Genomic DNA, 12,500 nt, shown 5'->3' on the forward strand with positions numbered 1-12,500 from the left:
CTGCCTTTTATATCCTTCCTCTGGACCGGAGCCATTGTAACGAGGTAATTAATGTTATTCACTTCACCCATCAGTAGTTTAATGTGTTGGCTGATCGGTGTTTATAGTGTGATTGATATATCTAGTTCTTTCTTTCTTTTAAGATCGCAAAATGAGCAAGAACTTTTAGGCTATTTAGTTTTCGTTGTAGTTAACTGTAATAAACCCAGTCTCCATGGCCAGGTGAGTCTAGCCTGGCAGGGTTAGGACAGTGAGGAGGAGGACAGGTGAGTCTTTGGCTACCTTGCAAGGGAAGGTTAGGGTAGAGGCAGACCTTACCTAGCAGGGGAAGGGTAGAGTAGAGGAGGACAGGTGTATCTTACCTTGCAGGGGAAGGGTAGGGTAGAAGCCACCTTCTCCATGGCCAGGTTGCGGATGCTCGGGGTCAGCGGGCCCCTGCAGGTCGGGCAGCAGCTCAGCTTCTGTCTGCACTGGTTGCAGACCAGGTGACCCGCCTGGCACTGCAGGATGGGCGGCAGCACGTAGTCAAAACACACCGGACACTCAAACAACCCGGTGAGCTCCGTGGACTGACCGGGGAGGCCAACCGGAGGCAGGGACACCACGGAGGAGCCCGAGCCCGACCCCGCCACGGAGCTCACCCCGGCCGCCGAAGCAGCCACCGCCCCCGCGTGCTTCCCTCCACCTGGTTTTCCCGCCCCGACTCCTCCGCCTCCGGCTCCGGTACCGGCAGAGGACGGACGGCTCATGGCTTCCAGCTGCGTTCTTCTGTTTACTACCGGACGTCTCTCCGGTCCCACCGGAGACACAACATGGCGGCTGCCAGTTTGTATCGCCTGCCGACTGCTGTGATTGGCTGTTGCAGAAGTGATTGACAGCTCGCTCAGCCAATCAGAGAGTGGACTCGTGTCATTATGTAATATCTGGCAACTAAGAATAAAAGATAACGCACTGATTTATTATTAGTAGTAGTAGTAGTATTTTTTTATTATTATGTATATTATATTATACTTATATATACTTATAATACTCATGTTAGTATTCACTTTAATCTGTGCAATAAGAATATCACCTCTGGTATATTACCACTCAATACCAATATTACTGTTGTAAACAATGTCACAATTATTGTTTTTTTTTATTATGTATTTCTACTATTATTGTTATTGTTTTTCATACTTATTTATTGTTCTTTATTCTTTATTCTATTAATGCTCTTTCTATTTTTGCTGCTGCTGCAATATTGTACATTTCCCCATCATGGGACTAATAAAGGAATATCTTATCTTAAAATCATTTAATCATTTATTGCATATTTTTGATTTCTAGAGATTACTGTCGAGGGAAAAACTGATTATTGAACCATTGTTACACTAGTACAACTTAATAATACATAATATAATACGTAATATACAATTAACAGTTCTACTATCAGTGGTTTAAAGTACATTCTCTTAAGTATGGTGGTATTTATACTTCATTTGAATGTTACACTTTATGCTATTTTATATTTTTACGTCAGTTAAATATTATACTTTTTACTTTACTGCAGTTTTTAAGAGCTTAACTTCATACTAAGCAGATTTAAGTTGCAATCTGGATATAAATATATTCTTATAAAAAGGGAAGAAGTGTTGACTGAAGCTCTGTTGACTCATCTGAGACACTCTGGCGCCATCTAGTGGATTTTTAAGGCACTGCTTCTCTACTTCATCACTTTCACCATTTTCCAAACACTTCTTTTTAAGCCTCTATCTTAATTTCTTTATTTTATTTTATTTTATCATCATGTTGAACACCTGAACCACGTCATTAACCATTACTGACTTTCATCTTTATTGATCTAATTGATGATTTATTCCTGAGGATGAGTCTCTGGCCTTTTTTGTACTATTTAAGGGTGATATAATACTTCTGATGAGTAATATTCATATCTGTTCTCCACTCAGCATTTCCTCAGTAATTCACCTGATGAGACAAAGATTCATACAGTCTGAAAACATTTGGCAGCTCTGAACAAGTTTCAACGTCAGCCAGATTTTAAAGTAATATATTAGTTTGAAGTATTCAACTATAAACTTAAATCTTTATTAGAAACAGAGAGAAAAAGAAGAGAATGAAGTGCGTTTACCTGTATTACATATTAATCTACAAATACCTGTGTAAACATACAGTGGTGGAAAATAACCAAGTACATTTACTGAAGTACTGTTTTTAAGTACAGTTTGAGGTACTTGTACTTTACTGTAGTACATACATACTGCATACTACATCACTCATAATACTGCAGTACTTTTACTGTAATACTGCATACTACATCACTATAATACTGCAGTACTTTTACTGTAATACTGCATACTACATCACTATAATACTGCAGTACTTTTACTGTAATACTGCATACTACATCGCTCGTACTACTGCAGTACTTTTACTGTAATACTGCATACTACATCACTATAATACTGCAGTACTTTTACCGTAATACTGCATACTACATCACTCATAATACTGCAGTACTTTTACTGTAATACTGCATACTACATCGCTCATAATACTGCAGTACTTTTACTGTAATACTGCATACTACATCACTCATAATACTGCAGTACTTTTACTGTAATACTGCATACTACATCACTATAATACTGCAGTACTTTTACTGTAATACTGCATACTACATCACTATAATACTGCAGTACTTTTACTGTAATACTGCATACTACATCGCTCATAATACTGCAGTACTTTTACTGTAATACTGCATACTACATCACTATAATACTGCAGTACTTTTACTGTAATACTGCATACTACATCGCTCGTACTACTGCAGTACTTTTACTGTAATACTGCATACTACATCACTATAATACTGCAGTACTTTTACCGTAATACTGCATACTACATCACTCATAATACTGCAGTACTTTTACTGTAATACTGCATACTACATCGCTCATAATACTGCAGTACTTTTACTGTAATACTGCATACTACATCACTCATAATACTGCAGTACTTTTACTGTAATACTGCATACTACATCACTATAATACTGCAGTACTTTACTGTAATACTGCATACTACATCACTATAATACTGCAGTACTTTTACTGTAATACTGCATACTACATCACTATAATACTGCAGTACTTTTACTGTAATACTGCATACTACATCACTCATAATACTGCAGTACTTTTACTGTAATACTGCATACTACATCACTCATTATACTGCAGTACTTTTACTGTAATACTGCATACTACATCACTCATAATACTGCAGTACTTTTACTGTAATACTGCATACTACATCACTATAATACTGCAGTACTTTACTGTAATACTGCATACTACATCACTCATAATACTGCAGTACTTTTACCGTAATACTGCATACTACATCACTCATAATACTGCAGTACTTTTACTGTAATACTGCATACTACATCACTATAATACTGCAGTACTTTTACTGTAATACTGCATACTACATCGCTCATAATACTGCAGTACTTTTACTGTAATACTGCATACTACATCACTCATAATACTGCAGTACTTTTACTGTAATACTGCATACTACATCACTCATAATACTGCAGTACTTTTACCGTAATACTGCATACTACATCACTCATAATACTGCAGTACTTTTACTGTAATACTGCATACTACATCACTCATAATACTGCAGTACTTTTACTGTAATACTGCATACTACATCACTCATAATACTGCAGTACTTTTACCGTAATACTGCATACTACATCACTCATAATACTGCAGTACTTTTACTGTAATACTGCATACTACATCACTATAATACTGCAGTACTTTTACTGTAATACTGCATACTACATCGCTCATAATACTGCAGTACTTTTACTGTAATACTGCATACTACATCACTCATAATACTGCAGTACTTTTACTGTAATACTGCATACTACATCACTCATAATACTGCAGTACTTTTACCGTAATACTGCATACTACATCACTCATAATACTGCAGTACTTTTACTGTAATACTGCATACTACATCACTATAATACTGCAGTACTTTTACTGTAATACTGCATACTACATCACTCATAATACTGCAGTACTTTTACTGTAATACTGCATACTACATCACTATAATACTGCAGTACTTTTACTGTAATACTGCATACTACATCGCTCATAATACTGCAGTACTTTTACTGTAATACTGCATACTACATCACTCATAATACTGCAGTACTTTTACTGTAATACTGCATACTACATCACTCATAATACTGCAGTACTTTTACCGTAATACTGCATACTACATCACTCATAATACTGCAGTACTTTTACTGTAATACTGCATACTACATCACTATAATACTGCAGTACTTTTACTGTAATACTGCATACTACATCACTCATAATACTGCAGTACTTTTACTGTAATACTGCATACTACATCACTCATAATACTGCAGTACTTTTACCGTAATACTGCATACTACATCACTCATAATACTGCAGTACTTTTACTGTAATACTGCATACTACATCACTATAATACTGCAGTACTTTTACTGTAATACTGCATACTACATCGCTCATAATACTGCAGTACTTTTACTGTAATACTGCATACTACATCACTCATAATACTGCAGTACTTTTACTGTAATACTGCATACTACATCACTCATAATACTGCAGTACTTTTACCGTAATACTGCATACTACATCACTCATAATACTGCAGTACTTTTACTGTAATACTGCATACTACATCACTATAATACTGCAGTACTTTTACTGTAATACTGCATACTACATCACTCATAATACTGCAGTACTTTTACTGTAATACTGCATACTACATCACTATAATACTGCAGTACTTTTACTGTAATACTGCATACTACATCGCTCATAATACTGCAGTACTTTTACTGTAATACTGCATACTACATCACTCATAATACTGCAGTACTTTTACTGTAATACTGCATACTACATCACTCATAATACTGCAGTACTTTTACCGTAATACTGCATACTACATCACTCATAATACTGCAGTACTTTTACTGTAATACTGCATACTACATCACTATAATACTGCAGTACTTTTACTGTAATACTGCATACTACATCACTCATAATACTGCACTACTTTTATTTTTCTGGTGTATTCTGGTGAGATGAAGGTCTGATCGAAGCCTCCTGTGAAGCCAATTTGACATTTTGGCCAAACTCTTTATCTTCCTTTCCTCCAAGTGATGCAAACTGGCCCAGAATCACTGGAAAAGAAGCAGTGAAGGACTGTACTGAGGATAAATGGCCGCCATCTGAACATGATATCCACTTCTCCTTAACAAAGCCGTGGTCCGATCATGTTCCCGCCAAAAATGAACTGCTCACTGGTTTGTTAGCGGACTGAGACTAGTTCCTCTACAGGGTCTATGTGCAGTATGAAGTCTATGTTCAGACCAGCCAGAGTCTCTTTTAACCCGACTGAACACAGGTTAGAAACTTCTTCTGCCAGTTTCACTATAAATCTATAAAGTTTGGCTCCATATCTGGGCTCTGTTGGCCGGTTCGGTCCAGCTTTGGCCCCCGGCCCAACTTCAAAAGGCTCTTACTTTTATTTCCAGCAGGACTTAAAGAATTCGCTGACAGCGGCGTCCCAGCTCAATTAACCTTCAGTCGTCTTCGGGTTCAGTCAGCGAGAGACGAGCAGTGAACAAAGCGAGCTGCAGAGTGTGAGTAACTGAGGCTCAGTGGATCATATCGCTGCAGCTCTCAGGTCTTTACAGCAGCTCCAGTAATGATTGTAGAACTATTTCTGCTTTATAAAGAACCACATAGTTAAAGGACAAAATACATTCTGATCTACTGTCACATTATGATCCGTCCAGACCTCTCAGCTGAACACAGAGGAGCAGCTTTCACTTTTTATTTCCATTAATAAACATTAACAGGTAACTTTAACCTTCGTATCGTCCTCCCGGGTCAAATTGACCCCCGTCTGTTTTGACCGTTCCTTCTGTCCTCCCTTCCTTCTTTCCTCCCTCCTTCTCTTTCTTTCCTCCCACCTACCTTCCCCCCTTCCTTATTTCCTTCCTTCCTCTTTTCCTTTCACCCTCCCTCCCTCCCTCCTTCCTTCTTCCTTCCTTCCTCCCTCCCTCCTTTCCTTCATTCCTTCCTTTACTCGAGGACAACAGGAGGGTTAACTGTATGAAAATCACCTTGAGGTTTGGATTCATTCCTCACACGTACATAAAATAATGCTGCACGGGTCCAAATAGACTCCATAGGTCCAAACATCACATAAACAATGAAAGTCTTAACTAAGCTAGATAATAAAACCTCCTTATATGTCTTTAGCTAAAGGAAGGAGTCATATGTTCCATCACATAGACAGGTCTGAGGTTTGTACCTGTTGTGCATCACAGGAGGGTTAAGCTTCATTGTTCTTGCAATCATCAACAAAATATGCTTTATATAGCAATGATCAATGGTGAGCTGGGGTTCAGGTTTGTGTTGTCCTCCCGGGTCAAATAGACCCGTCTGTTTTGACTGTTCCTTCCTTCCTCCCTCCTTTCCTTCCTTCTTCCTCCCTTCCATCTGTCTTCTCTTCCTTCCTTCTCTTTCCTTCCATCCTTCCTTCTTTCTTCCTCCCTCCTTTCCTTCTCCCTTCCATCCATCTTTCCTTCCTTCCATTGTTCCTTCCTTCCATCCTCCTTTTCTTCCTTCTTCCTCCCTTCCATCTTTCTTTCCTTCCTTCCTTCTCTTTCCTTCCATCCTTCCTTCTTTCTTCCTCCCTCCTTTCCTTCTCCCTTCCATCCATCTTTCCTTCCTTCTTCCTCCCTTCCATCATTCCATATTTCCTTCTTTCCTTGACTCGAGGACAACAGGAGGGTTAAACATGTTTAACCCTCCTGTTGGGAGGGTGAAGTTCATCTTTCTTCTCTTGATTGATAGTCCTATAATCCTTTTACCTCGTGTGTTTCAGTGCTTATAATTATATCTGAAAGCTAAATATTAAAATGAGAAACACGTAAAAACAGTCTTTATTTAACAAACTGAATCTTCTGTAATTTAAAGAGAAACTTTGTGACGTCCTGTTTCTTTTCTTCTAATCACTGAAGGTTTACACTCAATAAAACCAAGCAGGTCAAAAAGGAAAATTTAATCCCATTAAAAAATAAAAAAAAGAGGGAGGTGCTTGACTCTTTGACTTCATCCCCACTGTGTCTGTCAGCCAATTTATTTCCTGCTAATCCGTTAATCTCCTCTTAATGTGCTCGCTTCACTTTACCAAACTTTATTATTTATTTATTCATATATTCATCCGCCTCTCTGAAGAAGAAGAAGAAGAAGAAGAAGAAGAAGAAGAAGAAGAAGAAGAAGAAGAAGAAGAAGAAGAAGAAGAAGAAGAAGAAGAAGAAGAAGAAGAAGAAGAAGAAGAAGAAGAAGAAGAAGAAGAAGAAGAAGAAGAAGAAGAAGAAGAAGAAGAAGAAGAAGAAGAAGAAGAAGAAGAAGAAGAAGAAGAAGAAGAAGAAGAAGAAGAAGAAGAAGAAGAAGAAGAAGAAGAAGAAGAAGAAGAAGAAGAAGAAGAAGAAGATTTATGTTCAAACTGAGGAGGAAGTTAAGCACCTCATTGTGAGTTATGATGTTGATCTTAAAGGAACAGTCTGACATTCACAGAGAGCTCTTTAGTTTTATCTCTGTGCAGATTTATCAGAAGGAATCAGAAGCCACACACGACACAATCGCTTTCTTTGGACTTCTTTAGCTTCAGTGACGTCCAGAGATTATGAACAGCTGACTGAAACATCTTAAACTCATAAAACCTGCATGTGAACATTCAGGGGGTCACATGCAGGTTTTGTGTGATGGTTGTTGAAACTTAAAAAGACTACAGACCATAGACTGTATATAAGAAATGGACGTAACATCCGTGACGTCACCCATTAGTTTGTGGACTGCTGCTCGGAGGCCAATAGTATCGGATCTGAGCAGGCGCCATCTTGAAAATTTCAGGTGCATGCTGGGTAAAATAAAAACACAGATTCTACTTATATGGGCATCAGGAGGAGCATGAGGCGCCCTCCTGAACCTGTGAACCAATCAACCTGTCAATCACCACGTAGCCACGCCCTAATGCATACCCTGCTTTATCGTCACATATAAAATCAGGGAGGCCAAAATGTCCCAAATGAACATCATACTGCATTGAAGAAGGCTTTAAACTAGCGATTGAGACCATAAACACATTTTGAAAACGTTTACTGAGGTTAGAAATCAAGTGAGAAGTTGGTGAATTCTCCATTGACTTGTATAGAGACGGAAGTCCTTTTGACACCACAACGGTCGCCCCCTGGTGGCCTTTTGATAGAATGCAGTTTTAAGTTACTTCCGCTTTGGCATCATTTCAGAGGACCGGAACTCCCCGCCTGCTACAGACCAACGTTTAAAATTATATATTTCAAAACATATTCTGCCTTTTGTTCCGACTGTTTCTGTGAAATCAAGCTGCAGCATCACGGTGATGGAAGTAACTAACGAGGCTGCAGACTATGGTTTTATGTCTGAGCCACATTAGTGAGCGTGCAGCTGGACTCTGGCAAACATATGTTTCATATTTCATACAGATAAAATTAATCTTCCTTCACTCGCTCTCATCTCTGCCTGAACACTCACTCCAGCTGGTGCAGCGTTACATATAAATGAACCACAACCAGCCAATTACCCAGCAGCAGGTCCATGTGGGCTCGACATGGGTTAAATGTGGGTTAATGGGTACTGAGTGGGCTGGAACAGGGCAAATTGTGCAGGTCCGACTTCCATAAGGGATGTAAGTGGGCTAAGTGGGCATAAACAGGGTAAAATGTATGGGTCCCATATTGTTTCAGAAACAAGGGTCCCATGTGAAGCCCATGTGGGTTAAATGGGCCCCATTTAAGGTCCAATCTGATCCCACTTATGGCGCTTTTCCACTATACAGTTCTAGCACGGCTTGGCTCGGCTTGGTACCAGGAGCCTTTTCCATTACTATAGTTCCTCCTCAACGTGAGCGGGGTCGTTATAGCAACACAAACACATAAACAATGGAGGACATGGAGGCGATGGTGTACTTGCTGCTGTATGAGGCTTTCTGTCTCACACAAAGCAAGAGAAGAGAAACTAATCTCTGTAACGCTGTTGTTGGTATTTAAAAATGCCGGGTTTGATTCTTGTGTGGGACGGCTCATGACTCTTCCAGTGACTCTCTGACCAATCAGTGGCCGGCAGTCTGATGACGTCACATTTAGTATCGGCTCGCCTCACTTGGAACCTCGGCAGAGCAGATACTAAAAAAGTACCAGGTACCAGGTACTATCCCTGATGGAGACGCAAGAAACAACCGAGGAGAGTCGAGTCGAGTCTAGTTGGAATTGTGTAGTGGAAAAGCGCCATTAGATCCCATTTGGATAAACATATGGAGCCTACATGGGTCTCACCCAGTTGGGCTCCACCTGAAACCCAGTCAGAACCCACTTGAAGCCCATATGGAAAAACACAGGTGGGGTCACCATGGAAACTGCAGACAAACCCACTTGGGACCCATATTACAGCCCAAATTTAACCCTAATGGACCCACATGGACATGCTGGCTGGGTCCAGACTGGGAGGAAATCTGATTGGTTGTTTTACATCCAATCGACTGATCGAGAAAGAAGAATTCTCAAACCACATGAGAGAAAACGATAAAATAAACACTTTTAGTAGCTGAAGAACATTCAACAGTCTCTAATGTTTAGTTTAGTTTATTATAAAGCTGTTTTATTATTATTTTTGTCGCTTTCTTTGAAATTCTCTTGATACATCATTCTCAAAATCCCTCATTTTATCCTCCCTGTATTTTACACACTGGGGTAGAAACGCTCCATATTACATTTTATTTATTATGGTAAACGTACTAAATGGGAGCGAGTATTATCTCAGTGCATCATGTTAGTATATGAACTTGCACATTTATTGCAGGTGATATTAAGTCAACACACATTTTTACACACACAAACCTTTAGTGAATCAGACCCATAGTGTGTGCTAGCCAGAGTCTAATGTGGCAACATAGACTGTATATAAAATGGACGTAACATCCATGACGTCACCCATTGGTTTGTGGACTGCTGCTCGGAAGCCAATAGTATCGGATCTGAGCAGCGCCATCTTGAAAATTTCAGGTGCATGCTGGGAAAAATAAAAACAGGGATTCTACTTATATGGGCATCAGGAGGAGCATGAGGCGCCCTCCTGAACCTGTGAACCAATCAACCTGTCAATCACCACGTAGCCACGCCCTAATGCATACCCTGCTTTATCGTCACATATAAAATCAGGGAGGCCAAAATGTCCCAAATGAACATCATACTGCATTGAAGAAGGCTTTAAACTAGCGATTGAGACCATAAACACATTTTGAAAACGTTTACTGAGGTTAGAAATCAAGTGAGAAGTTGGTGAATTCTCCATTGACTTGTATAGAGACGGAATTCCTTTTGACACCAAAACGGTCGCCCCCTGGTGGCCTTTTGATAGAATGCAGTTTTAAGTTACTTCCGCGTTGGCCTCATTGCAGAGGACCGGAACTCCCCACCTGTGTGGCACAAATATACCGCCATAGATAACCTGCTGCTTCTCACTGTGTTCATAATTCATGGACACATTTGTTGAAATTGAAAACACAAACGAGTGATGGGGGAGGGTGATTGGGTGATGGAGCGGGGGGGTTAAGGGTTAAGCATTTGTCACCTGATGTGTTGAAGCTACGAGCAGCTTCTGGTTCTTGTTACAAAGAATCAGAAAAGTGGTCGAACGTGTCCTTTAATTATTAACTGAGCGAACAGCTGATGTATTGAACTGAGTCTGACACTAAATTCAATGTTTGTGACTTGTTATAACTGGAGGGGATGATGTTTAGCTGTGAGCTGCTGGTTGGTTGACTGGTCATTGCAGCAGTGGTTTATAGTGAATGTCTGCAGGGTGTTTGTGGACAGATAGCAGCGTTTCTGTTGTGCTGTTGGGTCGTTATGCAGGTTGTTTATTGGCGTTAGAGGAGGAGAGACGACGCACTTTAACTAACAAACATCCTTTAAATCTTCATGGAAAGGAGCAGGATTGGTTCAGGTGGTTGTTTAATTGTAAATGTGCCTTTTAATTATTAGAATAGAAGCTTGTGGAAGGTTTATAGAAACTAGTTTGTGTGATATTAAGAACAAGGAAAAGCAAGAATGGGTTTGCAGCCTGCAGCCTGCAGCCTGTATGTGGCACTAATGACCCCTCATATAGTAGTGACCACCGCACTACAGCAAACACACTGACCAGCAGCAGCTTCTCTCTCTCTCTCATTGTCTCTCTCTCTCTCTCTCTCTCTCTCTCTCTCTCTCTCTGTCTCTCTCTCTCTCTCAGTGTGTTTTATCCTCCTGTGCTCGCTGGTCGGTGTCGGTTCACTTCCTCTCTTCCAGTCATCATCACATTATTGGTGCATTAATAATCAATATTTATCTCCTGGATCAATAATCACAGTTATCGGGATGAAGCTTCTCTGCAGCGGATCGATCGTTTCTCTCTCGCTGCTCTTCTTTCTTCCAGGTAAGAACATTTCATCAGCTTCACTTCACACAAAGTAAAATAAACAGATAAAACATATTAACCCTTACATACTGCTCATATTCTGGATCATATGAGGATATGTCATCACATTTCTGACTAAAAGAAAAGTTTTTATGGTGTTTTTTCACCTCTTAAATGAACCATAAACAGTATGTATGTGTCCTAAACTGTAAATAATATAAATAATTATAATAATACACATTAAGGCTGCAACTGATTATAATGCTGCTTATTTTCATTAGTGATAATAAACTGCATTAGTGGGTTTATTTAACACACTGAACCATCTACTCTACTCTGCTCTGCATTGATTGTTTATAATGAAAAAAGATCAAAATAGTGAAACTGCGTCATCACAGTTTCCTATAAATCTAAAGAGATGCCTTCAGTTTACGAATATAAACAGTTAATGACATTAAGAGGAAGTATTGGTTTAAAAATGATCTAAATGATTAATTCAGTATCAGAATATTTGCAGTTTTTCTGTTAACCTTCATGTCGACCCCGTCTGTTTTGACTGTTCCTTCTTTCCTCCCTTCCTTCTGTCCTTCCTTCCTTCCTTCTGTCCTCCCTCCCTCCTTCCCTCCCTTCCTTCCTCCCTCATTTCCTTCCTTCCTTCCTTCCTTTCCTTCTTCCTTCCATCCTTCCTCCCTTCCTTATTTCCTTTCCTACCTCCCTCCCTCCCTCCTTTTCTTCCTTCTTCCATCCTTCCTTCTTTCCTTTCCTACCTTCCTACTTTCCTCCCTCCCTTCCTTCCTCCCTCCTTTTCTTCCTTCCTTCCCTCCCTCCCTTCCTTCCTCCTTTTCTTCCTTCCTTCCCTCCTTCCTTCTGTCCTCCCTCCCT

At 39.7% G+C, this 12,500-nt stretch overlaps 1 protein-coding gene across 1 annotated transcript in view; it reads right to left on the reverse strand.

Annotated features, from left to right (window-relative positions):
* The window catches only part of siah2l (seven in absentia homolog 2 (Drosophila)-like), a 21,590-nt gene extending 20,817 nt beyond the window's left edge, over window positions 1-773 (reverse strand). Inside the window, exon 1 of the mRNA XM_062433320.1 lies at window positions 363-773. Within this exon, the coding sequence (XP_062289304.1) occupies window positions 363-749 (387 nt within the window). The 5' untranslated portion in view covers window positions 750-773. The remainder of the gene's footprint in view (window positions 1-362) is intronic.
* Window positions 774-12,500: the final 11,727 nt, after the last annotated feature.

Source organism: Scomber scombrus, chromosome 14, assembly GCF_963691925.1.
Source record: "Scomber scombrus chromosome 14, fScoSco1.1, whole genome shotgun sequence".
In the NCBI taxonomy this organism is placed as follows: Eukaryota; Metazoa; Chordata; class Actinopteri; order Scombriformes; family Scombridae; genus Scomber; species Scomber scombrus.